Source organism: Vigna radiata, chromosome 7 (genome assembly GCF_000741045.1).
Source record: "Vigna radiata var. radiata cultivar VC1973A chromosome 7, Vradiata_ver6, whole genome shotgun sequence".
Lineage (NCBI taxonomy): Eukaryota > Viridiplantae > Streptophyta > Magnoliopsida > Fabales > Fabaceae > Vigna > Vigna radiata.
Window position 1 is genome coordinate 50,672,724 of NC_028357.1, and position 18,441 is coordinate 50,691,164.

At 34.1% G+C, this 18,441-nt stretch overlaps 1 protein-coding gene across 1 annotated transcript; it reads right to left on the bottom strand.

Moving 5' to 3' along the window:
• Positions 1-1,105: 1,105 nt before the first annotated feature.
• On the bottom strand, positions 1,106-17,202 carry LOC106768172 (dynamin-2A). Its single transcript, XM_014653162.2, has 22 exons — positions 16,662-17,202; positions 16,395-16,445; positions 16,188-16,308; positions 16,008-16,100; positions 15,856-15,917; positions 15,545-15,662; positions 14,782-15,124; positions 12,850-12,997; positions 10,018-10,119; positions 9,793-9,912; positions 8,429-8,512; positions 8,221-8,348; positions 6,561-6,645; positions 6,311-6,449; positions 5,562-5,635; positions 4,674-4,730; positions 4,135-4,282; positions 3,865-4,013; positions 2,773-2,886; positions 2,626-2,693; positions 1,909-2,084; positions 1,106-1,667 (listed from the first exon to the last, which is right to left on the bottom strand). Exons 1-22 carry the CDS (start codon positions 16,791-16,793, stop codon positions 1,435-1,437), a joined length of 2,745 nt encoding a protein of 914 aa, XP_014508648.1. The 5' UTR covers positions 16,794-17,202; the 3' UTR covers positions 1,106-1,434.
• Between the last annotated feature and the right edge of the window lie 1,239 nt (positions 17,203-18,441).

Below are 18,441 nucleotides of genomic sequence, written 5' to 3' on the forward strand. Positions count from 1 at the left end.
TGTAACACAAATAATAAAACCTGAATATATTAATATTATAATAACTTTTGTACGTTGTATGTATGATTCACGGACATGTGTACTTAATTTTAAATATTTTGTAGTTATATCTTCATTTAAAAAGACTATTTTAACTCTTTTTTTTCAGTTGAGTTTAAAAATTGCAATATATAATTAATTATGTGAGAATAATAATAAAGTTCTTAAAAATTTCACATTCAATTTAAAATATTTATAAATAGGTATAAAACTCATTTTAATTTTAAAGTTTACTTTTGTTACTAAAAGAAACTTGAGAATATAGCAGTGAATATGGAAGGAAGATGATTTAGATCCATAAAAAGAATAAATAAAGGTGAAAGAATGTAAAACAAAAATAGTATATTTAAAAAAAAATAATTCAAAAATAAAATCAAACATGTCACAGTCAGATTATAGCCTAAATGAAATGCCGTTTGTTATGTGGACAAAATTTTAACTAGAGACTAAAACCATGAAAAGATGAAGATTAAAATGCTTTCAATTACACATAAGAATCATTTTCAATTATGACAAGAATAAAAACGTATTTAACTTTATATTTTAATAATATCCTTCTTACCACATATTCTTCTATTAACGAAGATATTACAGCTGTGGTTTGTGGTTGATGACATAATCTCAGCCCTTAGTCCTCCACGCATCAGATTCTGCTGTTTTTTATTTTATTATTCTCCGTATTCCTTATAGTATGGAGCAAACTTGGTTTCATACAAGTGCCTTGTAGAAAGAATTTCCGAGTAAATTTATATTTGACCATTAGACAATTGCCATAACACAAATTATCAACTATGCTATAATTTTTTATATAAATTATTGGAAAGAGTGAAACAATTTTTAAAACATTCAAGACCAGTCATAGCATTGGGCACTTTTCGGCCATCACATGATGTCTTATTCCATCCTTGAGCCGTAGTTGTCGCCTCAGGATTTGCCCCACTCGAAATTTATTTTCGGGATTTTTCAATTTGGAAGGGTTTAAAAGGTTTTTATCTTGATCTTAATATCCACAAACTTTCTTTATCATATAATAATACCAACCAGAAATAATTAGTGTTTAACAAAGTAGGCGGAAAAACAAAAAGGGATTGATATAAATGCTGATAATATTGGATACAAAACAATTACATTTGTAAGAGGAAAAGAATGTGGGGAAGACACAAAATTATCTCACCCAACAATGCCCCCACATACCCAGTAGGGACTAAAATTGGACACATACTGCGTATGTATGACCGTAAGATGAATGAGAAGTGAAAACTTTACTTATCTACAAAACTATAACATTCCGACTAAGTCTCTAAAAGGAGGTGGGACAGTCTCGATCGATATAAGTAGAAAAAACTGAAAGCGCAAGAATGCAAATTTTTTTATAAAAACCACATGTTGCTTTATCTAATATCTTGGACCAGATTGCGGAGGAGCAGGAGGCAGCCGAGTTGGTGTCCTGCGACTATTAGAATTGGAGCCTGAGCTCGCATCACCATTTTGGGATGGGTCACTGTAACGTCTACTATGACCACCAGAACCATACCTAGATGATAAGTCGCTTGGACCATTGGCAGCAGCATCAAAGGCCGACCTCCAATCATCCCCTGACGAGGGTCCAGAGCTTCTTGGGCTGCTTTCTGCATAATTGTTTTTCCAAAATTATATGAAAAATCAACAAAATAAGTCTACATCTTAACTGATGCATATGTGGAGTCTGCACAACTTATTCATCATGTTCTAGGAGAGTTACAACAAAAGTTATATACATAATCTAATCATATTCTTTCTTTAACAAAAGCTAAAGGTCTTCTGAAACAGCTAGCAAACCAGCTAAGCTTTCATGGAAAGTAAGACCTCAGTCAAATGTGAAGACATTACCTGCTGCACCCCCTCTGTCGGACCAATTGGATGCTGCAGCAGCTCTATTGTCATGGACACCAAGCTGCCTAGTGAGCTTTGAAAGAAGGGAAGACTGTTTCTGAATTCGCTCCCTTTTGTTCTTGGCATTGCGGTCTTCCTGGAGCAGCTCCTCAATTTTTGCAGAGCTTTGGGCGCTGCCAACCACAACATTAATAGAACACTTAATTTTCACTGTCAAATGGTTCCATTCCTTAATAGAAAATTGTAATAACTGAATTGTTCAAGATTAAATTAATAGAATCAAAGATTCAAATATTATTATTTATCACAAACAAAAGAATTATTAGACAGAAGAGGGAAAGAACTACTAGGGATAGGTTAAGATCACAAATAAGTCCTACTAAAGAGAAAAGTCAAGAAAAAAGAAGGAACTTACAATGGCAAATTCATAAACTTAATCTACTTGTGTACCCAAACCAAAAGTGTCTGTGTTGATCCCCAAGACATACCCAAGCAAAGCATTGAAAAACAAAATCCATAGGAGCATTCACCTTATGACCAAATTCACACGTGTGGTTGAATACAACAAGTAGATTAATATAACCGTAGGGTGCATGAACATTAATATTGACCAAAGTGAATATAGGTTAAATGTCACTACATAACATGGTATCCACTAAGATGCAACACACTAGATAGTCATCCAGTAATATGATGAGAAACGACAGCACTTACCTGATGGAACTGTATAACTGGTTGAGCATGTCTTCCTTGGCTTTCTCTACTTGGCAAAGAACAACTGCCTGCATAGACCGAGTGAATGGTCTTACAAACAGCGTCAAATCAAAGAGAAAATTGTGGCAGTTGATAAAATAAACTCACTTTTGGGACATTAGCAGCAAGGCTGTTAAGAACAGCTTCAACATAACCACGTACTTCTTGAGACATCCATCTGAGCTCCTCTTCAGGATCTGCAGGTTTTCTAGCCATCGTATCCTACAAAAGATTTTGCAACATGAAAATGCAACAATGAACTCTATTCTAGATGGACTGTAAATTGGTTAGTGTTTGTAACTTCTAATAAATAAAGGACTCCATGCTAAGTTCCTAAACGTCATAATTCATTTCTATATAAATATCTTTACCAGCAGAAGAATGATGATATTTGTTAAACTATATCTATCTCGAGAAAAAGAAATCAATACAATAAATAAATGAGATTTAATATGTTGAATAAAGATAAGATCCTATAATGATCTTGATGTTTCTGATTATAAACATCTGATCCCAATATCTGTAATCATAAAAGTATGATTCTTATTTATGTAACTATAACACTATTAAAGGAATTTTATTGTGTTCAACAAATTTATCCCAAACAAACCAACAAATATCTGAGACCCAATCACGGGAGAAGAAACGAAATTTAAGAGGTTAATTGGTCAATTAAATGAATTTTGGAAAAGTTGGTCGCCAGTGTCTCAGAAAGGGCTACTACCTATGGGGTGACTAACCAGAAATAATGGTGTGTTTATTTGGAAAGGAGGAAGTGGAAATAGGAAAATAAATTCAATTGGATTTTTTGGCAAGAAATAAGGAGGAGAAAATTAAAAAGTGAGTGGGTCCCAACAGTACTGCTCACTCTATTTCTATTCATCTTTCTATCTCTGCACTTGTTATCTATTTATCTTCAACCAAACATCTTTAAATTTTATTTCACACATTAATATCATTCACCTCCTTTTATTTTCATACTCTCCTCTCTATCAAATGGACCCAAAGTAAAATGTCAAGAGTGTAGTTGTCAATACGTCATCTTTTAAGAGATTGAAATCTCACATCAGCTAGAGAAATGGCCAATGTAGTCCTTAAAAAACTTAAGCATTTCTTACCTTAAAAACTAGTTTTGTAAGACTGACATCCTAAACCCAAATTCTAAGAGAATCACATCGAAGAGAACAGATAAAAACTTACAAGAGAACCATCAGAAAGACTTTGCCGCATGGGAAAACCCGGTTCCCCGATGACTTGACCTCCTTTAGCCTGTGCAACAGTTCTTAGCTTGTTAATCCACTCAACCTTATCTGCCATGCTCTCAGCCTTTAACAAAACTGCACTTTGAGCTGCAAAATGTATGTTTTAATATTGCCAGTTGTCACAGTTGAGGTTTAATCAGATCTGGTGAAGAATTCTTAAAGTGGAATACGTGTGGGAGGATGCAAAAATTAGAACAAGAGGGATTACCTTTCATCACAGTCTTATATGGGACCTTGTTTGTTATTTTGAAAACAAGGTTCGATGCTTTTCCAGAATCAGGTCCATTGGACTTTTTATCCTTCGAACTCTTTGTGGAGACTTCATCATCATCAGAAATGTCGTCAATAATGCATTCCTGATCAGCACAACCAAAAAATAAAACAGGCATTACTAAGCTGAAAGGTTCACCAATAATCATTATTCCGGTCAACTTCAAATTCTGTTTGAGGAAATCATTATGTTGTGTCTGAACCATTGATTATATAAATCCATTAAAATCTAAAGTACAAAACCTTAATCATAAAAGTTTTTCAAAAATATCTTATAAGTCAACAATTTTACACGGTCTTTTAAAATCATAATCCAATAAATTCCCTTAAATCATAACTACAGTATGGCACTTCAATTTTATAACTGATTAGACAGGTTATTTTACCCTTGTTTTTTCTCCAATATCCCAGAAACAGTTTATTGAAGTTCATAAGCTTTCTAACATAAATTCAAGATACCAACCAAAAAGTTCATACCTCCAATGTAATTACTCCCCGGAAATGTCTCTCTTCTTGTTTTTTGGTGTATCCAAGCTGGCAATATAAAGTGTAGTTAAATCTCAGCACATGTTCAGAAAGATGTACTTTGTACTCCCATTTCATAGCATAGGCACCAATATCAAAAGGACCTCCAAATACAACTTACAAAACTTGAGAATGAATACAAATTCTTACAAAGTAGATATAAGTCTAATTCATTTCTATAAAATTGACTTCTAAGACAAAGATCGCATCCATTTATATACTATATTTTAGCACTACCTCTAGTTGATTTGGTATTTGGATTTTTCCCAATACACCCACTCACATCTAGCACTATTGGACTTGGTACGCATATAACAAGACGAGTGGTTCTTTCAATGGATTTAGGATAGGCTTTAATACCATTTTTCAAAACAAATCTAGGTCTAATACAATCCTACAAACTCGGCTTATAACGTAGAGATTATTCCTATTTATGTAATGAATATTTTGCATTATCTCTAATTGATGTGAGTTTGTGTTTTTCCCAATACAAAAATGAGAACTTCTAGCTCATAATAACAGATACAAAGCCTGGTCAGTTTTAATAATTAAAATGAAGGTTTTGCTAATCATAGCATAAATGGGCCACATTCCATCATATTACACAAATGCTTAGGAATTTGTAAACTAACTCGATTACTAAAAATGTCAAGAACCAAGAAGTATACTAAGAGTTTTCACTAAATATCATTTTCAATTTCACCAAAGAAGTTTTTATCCATATGAAACACTTCTATGCAGCTACAGCTTAAAAGACTTCTAAGCTCAAATGTTTAAACCAGATGGTTCAGAGAAGTTTTGAACTGTGTAATTCAGCATAAAAAGAGACAATTTACTAACCTTGCCAGTCTTCTCATTTAAAACAAACCATCGTCTGCTCCAACCACCTTTTCCACTTTTTTTCAACATATATCCTGCATCAAGAGTTGAAATCAATTCAAAGTAAACTAAGAAACATTCAATTCCTTACTTTGGAGAGAGGAAAAATATGAAAGATAGAATACTCAGAAAGAAAGGTACAGAAACTGTTTTGTTCCTTGGATAATAATGGATAACTACCGTGGAAATTGCATTAAAAGCTTAACATTTGTTGATATCCACAGCAACCACTAGGAGGAGTTAGCTATACAGATCAAACAATGTCATTGTAATCTCTAATGACTTAATTGGAAAGCAGAACAAGATAAATTATGTTTCTCTGTTCATTATTTATAACGTTGGGGGGAATGGAAAAGAATCCTAAATTTATTTATTTTTTCTCTTCAGTGAGGCTGTCTTTTCAAATGCTTTGTAATGTACTATCTTTGCACCATCAATTTAGTGATTAAACAATCAGCTACAGGCAAAGATGCACCAAGCAATGTCTGTCAATATACAACTGCTGCAAGTCCTAGTGGATATGGAGGGTGATTGCTGAGAAAATTGAGGTAACTATTGAGTGAGGCAAATACTGAAGCTCTGGATTTAGAATAGGAAAAAAGGAGGCCACAAAGTCAATACTCCAAGGATTCTGCAGGGCATGAGACACAGCAGACAGACTTGTTGATATTAGACCTGGGAATACAAATTTTGGGATGAATAATAAAAACCTGCTGTTATCTCCCCTTCGGGCCCAGCAGTCTTCAAGCCAGAAGATGCCTCTTGTGTATCCTTGTCTTGCTGACTAGATTTCTCTTTCAGTGATTTTAAGTTTCCCCCACTTTGTTGATTTGTTTGAGGACTAGTTGCCTAGAAAACAAAACAGAACATACATCTAGTATATATAAAGCCAAAATTTAAACACTTGTATATCGTGTAACAAATTCTAGTATGCACATTTTCAACTGTATTATTCCTTACCCTATTTAGAATTGATTGTTCTGCATCAAGTGCCTTCTTGGATGACCGGTTCTTTAGCTCCTCTTCTCGGCGCTGCCTTTCCATTCTAGTGAAATTAGTTCAAAGTATTAGATCATATAAAATTAATTCTAAACAGCAGCAGTCAAACAGTTAACAGTTAACAAATTAATGTATTCATGTGTATACAATACATGGTTGAGAAAGAGGATATTGAATTTGAACAAGGTGATAGTCAATTTCTATGTCTTTAGTCGTTTCATGGAACACATGATTAGAAGTAATATGGAATTGTTTTACATCTTCATTTGCTAAATCTTACAAAAATCTAATTTTTGGGGGAATTGTTTTACCCATTTAAGCTCACAAGTGAGAGATGCCATTGTCCTATACCCAACTTCAACAATTGATTGTGTAATAGCATTTTTGTTTTTCCTCTTCCTAGAAATAACATATTCTCCAAAGAAAACACAATATCATATAGTAGTGTTGTCCATAGGAGAGCCAAGTATTTCCTTTATCTTCATAAAGTAATCCTTGTCTTGGAGCCACTTTGAGATACAGATGACAACATTCTAATAATCAATACAAAGGTTATGCATGAATTGACTCACAACTCCCTTGCAAAAGACAAATCAGGTCTAATAATGGTAAGATAAATAAGTTTTCCAATCAATCTTCAATATCTTTCTAGATCAGAGAAAACTTTTTCTGCCATTAATTTCTTATTTGGATTCATAGGACAATCCACTGGTTTACATTCAATCATGCTCGTCTCTTTTATGATGTTAAAAACATATTTCTTTAACAAATTACAACTCCTTCCTTTGATTGAGTTATTTCTATGCCCAAGAAATATGAGACTTTTGAAATCCTTGCTTTGAAAATGATTACATAAGTGTTCCTTTAACTTAGATTGCTTGAGTACACATAATGACTATATCCACAACATACACCATTAAGTACACACATTTTCCAAATGAGGTGTGACAATAGAAACCAAAATGATCTACCTCACTACGTTTGGACAATGTGGCTGAATGTTCCAAACCAAACATGTGGAGATTGCTTAAGACCATAGAGAAAGCAATGCAGTTTAAAAATCAGACCAAACTCCCCCTAAGCAATAAATCGAAGAGGTTGTTACATGTAGATTTCTTTTTCAAGATCGCCATGTAAAAAAACATTTTTAATATCTAATTAATGAAAAGGCCAATGACGAAAGGTTTCTATGACAAGGAAAGTCTAATATTAGTTATTGTGGCCACTAGAGAAAAGATATCACTGTAGTCAAGCGCATTCAGGTATACCCTTTAGCTACCAATTGGGTTTTGAGGTGATCAACTTCACCATTAGGTCTAATTTTTATGGAATAGACCTAATAACAATCAAATGCCTTCTTTCCAGATGGATGAGGAACTAACTCTCATGTATCATTTTGTTGAAGGGACAACATCTCAAAAATCATGGCTTGTCATGGTCTAGGATGATCAAGTACCTCTTTCACAATTTTAGAAATGGTAGTAGAAGAGACAAAGGAGATAAAAAACAATAAGAACGATAGCTTCAAAAATTATAAACAAGTTAATGCTCCCATTAACGACATGAAGATTATGAACCATATATAATAAAAAAAAATAGATGTGTCAAGTATTGAACATACCGCCTCTGCACTAAACGGATAAAGTGTTGAGGTGGAACAAATGCACGCTCCATATCAACTAGTGCAACAACCATCTTTTTGGATTCATCTTTAAATGTCTCTAGGGCTGATGTTGCAATTACAACAATCTGAAAGTTGTACAAAATGAGCTAGATAATTTCTAAAAATCAAACTGAGTTATGTATGAATTACTGCACAGAATTTTTACCTCTTTCTTGAATGGAGGATATCTTCCAAGACCAGGTGTTGCATTTGCAGAAGCAGAAACAAGATCCACAAGCACACGATGTACCTAACATGAGAAGAGAGAAAGAAAGATTTTATTTTCTGAATTTACTCTAGCATACCACTTAGAAGATAGATCTATCTATAACAATGATTACACAGATAGCAAATAATTACTACTATTTTCAAAAGAACAATTAAAATATCACTATTTCCTAAGATACATTGAACTGAAGAGTAATGATCATTAAATGCACCCATTTCCACACCTAATTTGGTTCTGGTCACACTTTCTTACAAAGAAGGTCAAGAAAAACACCAAGTGCAACATTGCAGTGTTCACGAGATGATATCAATAGCAAAGCAAAATCCTGGTAATTAGTCAATCTCTATAAGAGTAAAGGTTAAAATAAATTAAATGCATGAGGCAATAGAAAGGTACTTGCTGCCCCCATAAGAAATTCACAAGCAGTTGGGATCTTCTAATCAGTGGGAAAACAATCAATACATGATGACATGAGATGATATAAATAGTTTTATTACCCAAATGTTCCAAAGGTGCATCAGTGGTGCAAAGGAAAAAAAGGACTATTCAAACGTGTTTGGCAAACTTGAGTATTGGTTTAGAAGTAGTTTTTTCATATGAATTTCTGTCATGAAAGCATTAAGCTTCCATCATAAAATAGCACTAAGAAAAAAAAACAAAAACACAAACCATGGCGGACCACACCTAACTCATGAAATCAGGCAAACATAAACTCCGGTAGCCTACCAAGTTAAGAAAAAACTTCCCTAATGCAATGGGAAATAGTTGAAATCAAAGAATAAAATAAAAACCATACCCATATAAGCATTCCACATAAGCTATTCCGCTAAAAGTCCAATAGAGACAGTTTAATGTTAACCACTGTTTTAAATCTTTGAGTAACTTTCTAAAATATTTTGCTAAATAAAAGGGAGAAAATGGAAGAGAAACAAGTTAACTAGTGATATTGCTATGGATTTCTTTTGAGCCAATTATTGTTTAGAATCTAATCAAATAAGAACTTTTTCTTAATTTAAGGGACTATGAAGCAAGTTCATCACATTCTAAAAGCAACTGCTTGTAATTAGTTGTTCAGTTTTGGAGGTTGACAACCACCCCCAAAAGGCTCCCCACCAACCTACAGTTCAGACTCTTAATGTAACTTCCAAAGTCGCACCTTACAATATACCACTGTTTTCATTTGAAAGATCCACATATCATCGGGTGTGTAACTGCTACCCAAATTGTTTTGGACAATCTTTACACAAAACTGAGACATTAACAGCTGTTGAAACAACATTAACAACACATTAAAAGCATACCTCATCAACACACAATCGTGATGGCTCCTTTGCCAGTTCAAGAACGCCTTTAATTAAGGATCTCAAACCTTTCTCTGGAGAGATAAGATAAGGTTGATATCCATCTGCTTCTAGGACAACCTGACATATGCCAAAATGGGGGAATAATCAAGCACCTCTACAGTCAAGAGACTAGGATAACTAAAATCTAAATAAACAATGACAAAATCAAGGGAGAAGATTTACCCTCTTGACATTGTTTATGTCAAAGTGTCTGTCAATTGGAAGTTGCTTGATTCTGTTAGGAAAATTCCCTTCAAAACTGGCAACAACTTTCCAACCATTACCCTTCAAGGAAATAGAGGAAAGAACTTAGATACAGAAAAATAGTATGTTTGTCCGCTTATTTGGAGTACATAAGAAACAAATTACCAATCAAAGGACCAATGTAAAGAGTTCAAGCATTTGAATAATTTTGAGAGACAGATTGACATGGTTCAACAGCTTTACATTGTTACACTGCTTACTTGCCTCCCTATTCATCATCACTGAATATTGGGTGCAACCTAGATCCGTGGAACATTTTTATATGATGAGCTTTCACGGTTTTGGTGGAAATAAAGAAATATTTAAGTAATGTGCAAACAATACTGTAGTTTGGTGTGTTTGGTTGTTTTAAGAAGTGGATTTTAAACCTAACTCAACTCCACAAAACCGACTTGTAAGGTGAGGTTTGCACCCACTTGTAAGGTAAGGTTTGCACCCACCATGTGGGACTTCCAACACAAGTTGAAATAGAATGCTCGAATTTTGATGTGAAACCCTTTTCATTAATAGTCATGTTAAAGGATTAGAACCCTTTGTTCCTTTGATAATTTTTACCACTCATCATCCTCGTTAACTTAGAAGTTTTTTGGTCTCATGCCACTAAGTTCTTTTAAACGCACACACACGCACAAAGGTGCAGCACAAAATCAATTATTATTTGCCCAATCTCTTCAAAGGGCCGACTTTAGGATATTTTTTATTGAATTAGTATTTTAGCTCGGGGGTTCCAACAAGATCTTTCTCTTTGAACCCCTCCATCATAACATTTTTTAAATAACTCAATTCTTGGAGATCTCACAAAGATTAGAGATATCACCAAATTATAATATACACATGGGTATGAACCTCGTGTTAGAAACTGATTTTGTGAGAATAAGTTAGATTTAAAGTTAATTTTCTACAATTGTATTCGAGCTTATATTAGCAAGGATTGCTAGGCCTATTACATCACTCACTATTGAACCACCCATAAATATTTACTCACACACTTGAGACATCCAATACTCAATGCCACGGGTGTTTTGGAGATCTCATATTGGTTAAAGAAATAATCAAATTATAGTATATAAGTGGATATAAATTTCACTTACAAGTTGGTTTTGTAAAGTTGGCTTAGATTTAAAATCTGTTTTCTAAGAATATCATTATGACATCTTCAACTACCTTGAAGTATATTGGATCTTTTTGGAGCAGTTTTGCTTCTAATTGTGTTTCTCTTGAAATTTTTTCTTTAATTAGCATTTGAGCAATCTCTTGCTCCAACAGGATCTTCCTTGTTGAAGATCTCATTCAGAATATTTATTAAAAACCTTATAATATCATTATTATATCTTAGAATACCAGAAAGTATCTTTCTAAAATATCAAGTGGCCTTTTGTCTTTAATTGTATGTGTTTATTTGTTTCCTTGTTTAATTAAGATCTTCTATTAGTAAAAGCAGAGCTCGGGTTTTCTTGGGATCACATCCATAACATCATTAAGCCCAATAACAGAATCCATATAGTTCTATAATGTCCCTTCCTACTTCCCTGCCTAAACCCTATAATTTCAACATGGTGTTACAGCCATGACATCTACCTTGGGAATAACTTTTTTCACAGAACTTGATTACCCCCAAGCCAACAATTTGTTTGTGTTTTTTCGTCTTTGTTTACTCCTTATCTTTCTTTCTTTGAATTCTGTTGTATTAAGCTTTTGGACCTGAGATCTTGTTCTGCTGCGCATTGTTACTATCATTACAATAACTTAGTGCTGCAGCAGAATGGTCATTTCCACCTAACCTGATTAAGGAACACACAGAAAAAGGTAAAAAGAAATCTACCAAAGCAGTGCTGTTTCAGCCCTGTGGCATCAGCCGCACCTAAACTACCTAGATGATGATACACCCACTCCATTGAGCGTCATTCCCCTCATTCAAGTCCCCCCTTTGTGATTGCTGCATTATTTTATCCCGTTGTCAAGCATCACTCCTGCAGTAAGCTAAGGTACGCATAACAGATTCCACAACCAACTTTCCCAAAGTGTTATTCCTCTCCCCCTTCATGAGGGGTTGGGGTTGTATTTTCGAAGATACCAGGGATCAAACTTACCCCTTTAGCAATCTAAAAATATCTATGATCTTGTACAAGGGCAGAGTGTAGCATTTTTATTTCATTATATTTAACAACTTGTTTCCTTAATCAATCAAGAATAGTATTCTCTAATCACTTTGAAATCAGTGTTATAGAAATTAGTGTTTTCACTTCGAAACACACGGTCACATTATATACAAGAGAATACCTAAATCCCCATAATTTCAACACTTTTCAATGATTTTTTTATAAGAAAATAAATTGGTTAATATAGGGTATAGAACAATGCAAATCAATTGAACAAATCACACTAGTTTAATACCCAATAAAACTATAAGTACACAGAAATTGATCGGATCAAACTAAACTAAAGGTAACAGTAAGCAATTGTCCTCTGAACTTCTAACACTTATCCATATTTAAAGGTACCAATTAAATGCATAGACTGTACAACACCAAAAGGACCTTGCCATATTTTGTCCTCCTTTATCTAGGTTTCAAACCTGGGCGCTTGTGGCAGAAAGGAGTACTTCAGTGACCAGAAGACCTAGCCATCTTTACTTTTCCCAAAATCTCTAACATGGCACATGAGAAAAGCTCCAATCTCTTTTGACATCCAAATTTCCCCAGATAATATGTAACCTATAAAATGTAAAAGTAAATAACAAAAACTACCAACCTCGCCTCCAGTGAGATGTTGAAGAAATTTGTCCTCAAATTCACGGCATAACTGCAAGGCCAGAGCTCTTGTACCTTCAGAACTACTAACCATTTGTTCACCAAGTTTCATTAACTCTTCCTGAACAATTTGAGACTTTCCCTGAAGACTGCAGCATTTATAACAAAGGACTAGATTTCAGGCCATTCAAAACCAAAACTAACTTTAAAAATAAAGAAACAAAAGGAAATTACCAACCCCAAACTGAGGCTGTTGGAATTTCTTTGATATTTTATTGGGGGGAGGGGAGAGATTCTTTTAAAAGGTCAAATTAACTCAACCTAACCAAATTATCAGGCAAAGTCTACATTAGTACTAATTACTAACAATAAACACATTACACAAAAAATAAGAAATATAAATAGAAATGGAATCACACAATCTCTCATCACTTGTCATATTGTGGAAATTTAAGTAATCACTCCAATTTCTCTTATTATTTAATGTTTGCACGCCTTTCTCCAGTCTACTCCTTGTGAAAATCATAGTTATCAATCCCATATACTGCCACAAAGCTCTAAAAAGAAAAAAAAGAAGTAATATATACACTAAAAAAGAAGAAAAAATACCTACATTCAGAAACTACTGAATTAATAATAAAACCTCAAAATACCTAAATAAAACATGAAAATAATTGCTGCCAGTCAGCAGCTAGGTACTAAAGCAAAAAATAAAAGAAAATTTATAGTCTTAGAGAAAGTGAACGGAGAGAAGAGAGAAAATAATGATGAACAAATCTGTGTATTATATTATTCACATTACATTCACAATCACAAGTAGACTGACTTATTTGAGTCATTTTACTGACAGCTGTCTAATGTTGTCAGTTATACAATTACAGAGAAAACACTTGTACAAATACAAAGAAAGCTCCATAGTATACTAACTATCAACTATTCAACTATAATATACTAACACTAACAGATAGCGAAGAAAAGAAAAAGACGTCAGATGGTGGGTGAAAGAAAAAGAGGAAAACAGACAAAAAGGGAAATAGAAGTGTTGTATGCGGAAGAGAAAGAAAAAATGAAAAAAACAGAACACAAACAAACTAACAAAGAAAAAGACCTGCAGGAATGGAAGAGAAGGGGGTTGCCCAAAAACAAAGTGGATCACCGGACATGGAGTGTGCCATCAGATAAAAAGAAAAGAGAGTTTGGAGAGGCTCAAGAGGGAGAAGAATGACAGGCAAAAGGGCTTTTTTCTTTCTTTAAAGTTAACATAGTACAAAAATTCCAAAGAAAACCCCACTAATTATCTCTTTGTAGTAGTATTTTGGAACCTCAAAACGATCTGCACAGATCTCAACAAATTTCCAGATCTGAAATTATTTTTCTGGGCTAGAAAATATTTCAGCCACACCACTAAACTAATACACCACAGTCTCCTTCAAGCAGTGTACCCACTCTGTGCCACTATTGACGACTATGCCTTGGCATTTCATTTAAGGTTAGAAATATTCAGACATTTTCTTTTAAATGTGCATTGATTTATTGCAATATATAAGAGGAATTCAACAACAGAAAACTACATAAGTAACTGAACTTTGTCATAAAATATCAATGTCTCTATTCAAAGGTAATTTTAGGAATCAATAGATAGCCTCATTATTCAGTCCACTACAGCATTCCCTGTAGCCGGTAAGAGCGACTCCACACAGCTAAAACACTATTTAGAGGTACTATAGCACGCTATTTAAAACCTTGGTTGTATCCCCTTTCACTCATTCAAATGTTTATAAGCCTATTTAAAAACATCAAAAGGCTGGACAAACAGAAAATTTTGAAGCACTAGTGCTATCGAAAGAAAGTGGATGATAACAATTTTCGTTAAATACTACAATATTTACAATGTACAACACATAACAAACCATAAGCCAATAAAAATAAATACCCAGTGAGGAGAGTTGGAAGTCTGAGCTTCATACGACTGCGAATCTGTCCAGCAAGAGACTCAACCAAAGCAATTCTACCAAGCTTGCTTTGAGGGGCTCCAGTCAATATTGATTTCAAACTTTCAGTCTCAGCACGCCAAGCAGTCTCCAATGAATTCTCGGATGAGCCACTCCCAGACTGTGCAGAAGCTATAGAAACAGATTGCCCTATCAAAGCAACCCATGGTATATCAGAGGTTTTAGGGGGTCCCTGGTTCAATAGGAGGGCCTGCACCGCTGCAAGAGCTTTTGGTTCTGATGAAGCTTGATCAATTTTACTTATAACACCAACAGTTCTGGTGGCTACAATTAAAACCAACAAAAAGGTTAGATGAACTAGTACTATGAAGATGATTAGGTACAACAGAAGAAAGGGCTTTTTAAACATGAGAGGTTGATTGGGTCTAAGACCAATTTCCAAAAAGCTTAGGTGGAGGTTCACGAATGACTTTATTTCAGTAATGCACACCCTCATACAAATTCACTTTGAGATTAAAGAATAGTGCACAGGCTCACTTTACCTCACATGGAATTCAACTTCATTTAAAAAAATGAGGCCACCAAAAGTCAAAACCCCTAAGAGTCCTAACCACTCAAATTTGAAGAATTGTCCGAGACTCGTGATTGGTTTTATACAGGTGATCAAACACCCTGGAGTTATTTTTTCGGAAAGGGGTGGTTGGGGGTTGGCGCAGGAGACAAAAAGATAATCTGAAAACTTACATTCCGAGTCATACTCCTTAGCTACTCTAAGGGCTCGTGATGATGAAATTTCTGGCACCTGAGCAGCAGGAACTACTACCAGCAAAATAGCATCGTTGTGCTCAACATATTCACTGATCTAGAAATGATGAAAGAGAAGACATCAAACTTCTCTACAAGGAGAATGCCTCAAAAACAACCATAGACCTAAGAAATAAATAAAAGTAAACATACCCACCACCATCAAATGAGAGTGAAGGATATGAGGCCACAAAGAAACATACTCGAATTTGAAATTTAAACTTAGGACAAGATAACATATGCCTACTCACCATTTTGTCATCCACTATCCGCTGGTCCAATCCAGGCAAGTCAATCAATTTCAACGGAGGTGCTGTAGAATTTAAGAACAAAACAAACGGATTAAGCCCCATGATGCCAGCATAAAAGGAGGCAGAAACATACAATTTGATGATGGGCTTACCAGTACTGGTACGAAGTTTGAGATATATTTCATCACGGCTCCTACCAGATGAGCCTTTGCTTAGTCTATCCTGTAGAGAATGTCGAAGGGCGCCTATGAGAAAAAATGGAAAAAGAGTAAGACGAAAAGAAAAATTGAATGATATCATTTAAACAATTGTGGAGTGATGGTGATTCTTACTTGCCGAAACCTGTTGAGTTTTGTTTTCAATTTGAAGGATGATTGACTTGCTGCTTAATGAGGTATCTCTATTCAATTCAATGCTAATGGGAGCCCGGGTGGCACCATTTTCACCAGTTGGCTGCAGTTTCCAACGGAGAAGTGGGCAAATAAATAGAGATTAAAGAGGAAATGGAAGAAAAGGAGAACAAGGCTAATAGGCAATACCAAAACAGGATGTCCGATGAGGCTATTCAAGGAAGCAGATTTTCCAGCCCCCTGATCCACCACCGCGGCAAATGTATTGCATTAACAACGGATCCAACGAATTATACAAACAATACAGATATATGAATAGAAAATGGGAGTAATTGTGTGTGTTTGCACGTGAAATTTGCACTTACCTCATCGCATCATACCACATATTTTATCTACCCTTATACATTGAATGTTGATTGAAACGATGTGAGAAATGTGAATGGAAGAAAAACTCACGACATTGCCGAGTGCGACGACATTGAGGAAAGTGGTAGGGCGTTTGTAGCTGTCGATGTCTTCGTCGGCGAGGACGGCAGCGGCTTGGCGCATAGAATCGGAGAGCTGAACCAATTCTTCGATTGCCTCCATTGGATCCGAATGAACTTAGGTTTCCGGCGAGCGATTGGATTGGATTGTTGGGTGTAAATGCAAAGGCAAAGGCAAAGGCAAAAGAGAAACGGAATGAGGGTGATGAGAGAACTACACTAGGAGGAGGAGACTCTTAACCAAACTCCAATTAAATCACCGTACCAAACCAACTGCACCCTCTCCTCTTCTTCCTCTCTCTGATTCTGATTGCGATGATAGCGATTGCTGTTGCAACTTTCTTCTTCCTTTTTCCTTCATTATTGCATGACATAACATAACATTACTCTATTCTCAGCGCTCCCATAATCTTTACCAAAAATCACTTTAGTTTGTAAAGTAAAATAACATACCAATATCAACAACATCGCTTGCCCCATCGCACTTCCCAAACTATTAACACTTTTTTTACTATAGGACACGCCCAAAAATAACCTCAGTAACTAACATAGTAATGCCCCGTGCTTTTTTTAAAAAATATATTGAAATGCAAAACCGTCCATTGTTATGTTTACTCCTTTTTACTTCTTTTTTCTTTATTTCTTGCTGTCATAAAACAATTTGTGAAATATATATTCTTTACATTGATACTGGTTAAAAATAATACATCAGAGAAATTAAAATTTCACGAAAAATAAGATTTTTTAAAGATACAATTTTTTATTACAAAGAAAACAGTACAAAACTGTATAAAGCTTGACAAAAGCGCAATATGTTACACTGATCAAATCATAATATTCCCCTTCTTCACTTTAATTTGTTTGATAAGCAAACATTTCTCACATTGTCTCTTCTTTTAATTATTCTTTTATCTACAAAACTCGATTTTTTTTAAGCTTAATGTTACTCATTCTAAATATAAATATTTAAATTCAGAAAATGAACTTTTAATTATCATTTGTGAATGTAATAATTAATTTAGTTTGTAAAATAACCTTACGAAGAAATGTTAAAAGTTATAAAATTTAATAAATATACTAATACTTTATTACTATACATGTCTAATGAGTACATTGACAAACTCATTTAATATATATTCTTAGACTCATCTAATCTAATTGGTATATTAATAAACCTATGTAATGCATATAGTAAACCAATCTAATTAGCTAATTAATAAAATTATCTTATTAATAGACTCATTTAATGTGTATGAATAGACTCATGTAGTGTATGTTGTTAAATTCAATTAATCATAATATAGATAAATTAAACTTGTCTAATATGTGTTATAAGACTCGTTGGATTAATCTACCAACATACTCATCTAATGTGTATTTTTATACTCATATTCAATGAATAAACTCACTTATCTATTCAATGTATAGAATAATTCACCTAATGTCTTTTACTATATTTGTCTAATCGATGTATGGAAAAATTTGTTTAATATATATTGCTAGATTTGACTAATATTTCCTGTTACACTCGTATAATCAATGTATGAACAAACTTAATTCATCTTTAACAATGTTGATATAGTAATAACAAAAAGATTTGATTACATTATATTTCTTAAAATATAAATCAAACTAAGACACATAAAATAAAATAATGGATACTAATTTGAGATTTTCCAATAAATATAAGAAGTAAAATGAATGTCACTTACCATTTGACATGTAACATCTCAATAATAGTGCCACGAGTT

Excerpts from the sequence above, each read along its gene's own strand:
- LOC106768172 (XM_014653162.2), bottom strand. The coding sequence starts at position 16,793 with ATGGAGGCAATCGAAGAATTGGTTCAGCTCTCCGATTCTATGCGCCAA. Across the intron at positions 16,309-16,394 it reads TCATCGGACATCCTGTTTTG|CCAACTGGTGAAAATGGTGC; the intron begins GTATTGCCTATT and ends TGGAAACTGCAG. Across the intron at positions 8,349-8,428 it reads ATCCTCCATTCAAGAAAGAG|ATTGTTGTAATTGCAACATC; the intron begins GTAAAAATTCTG and ends TACAACTTTCAG.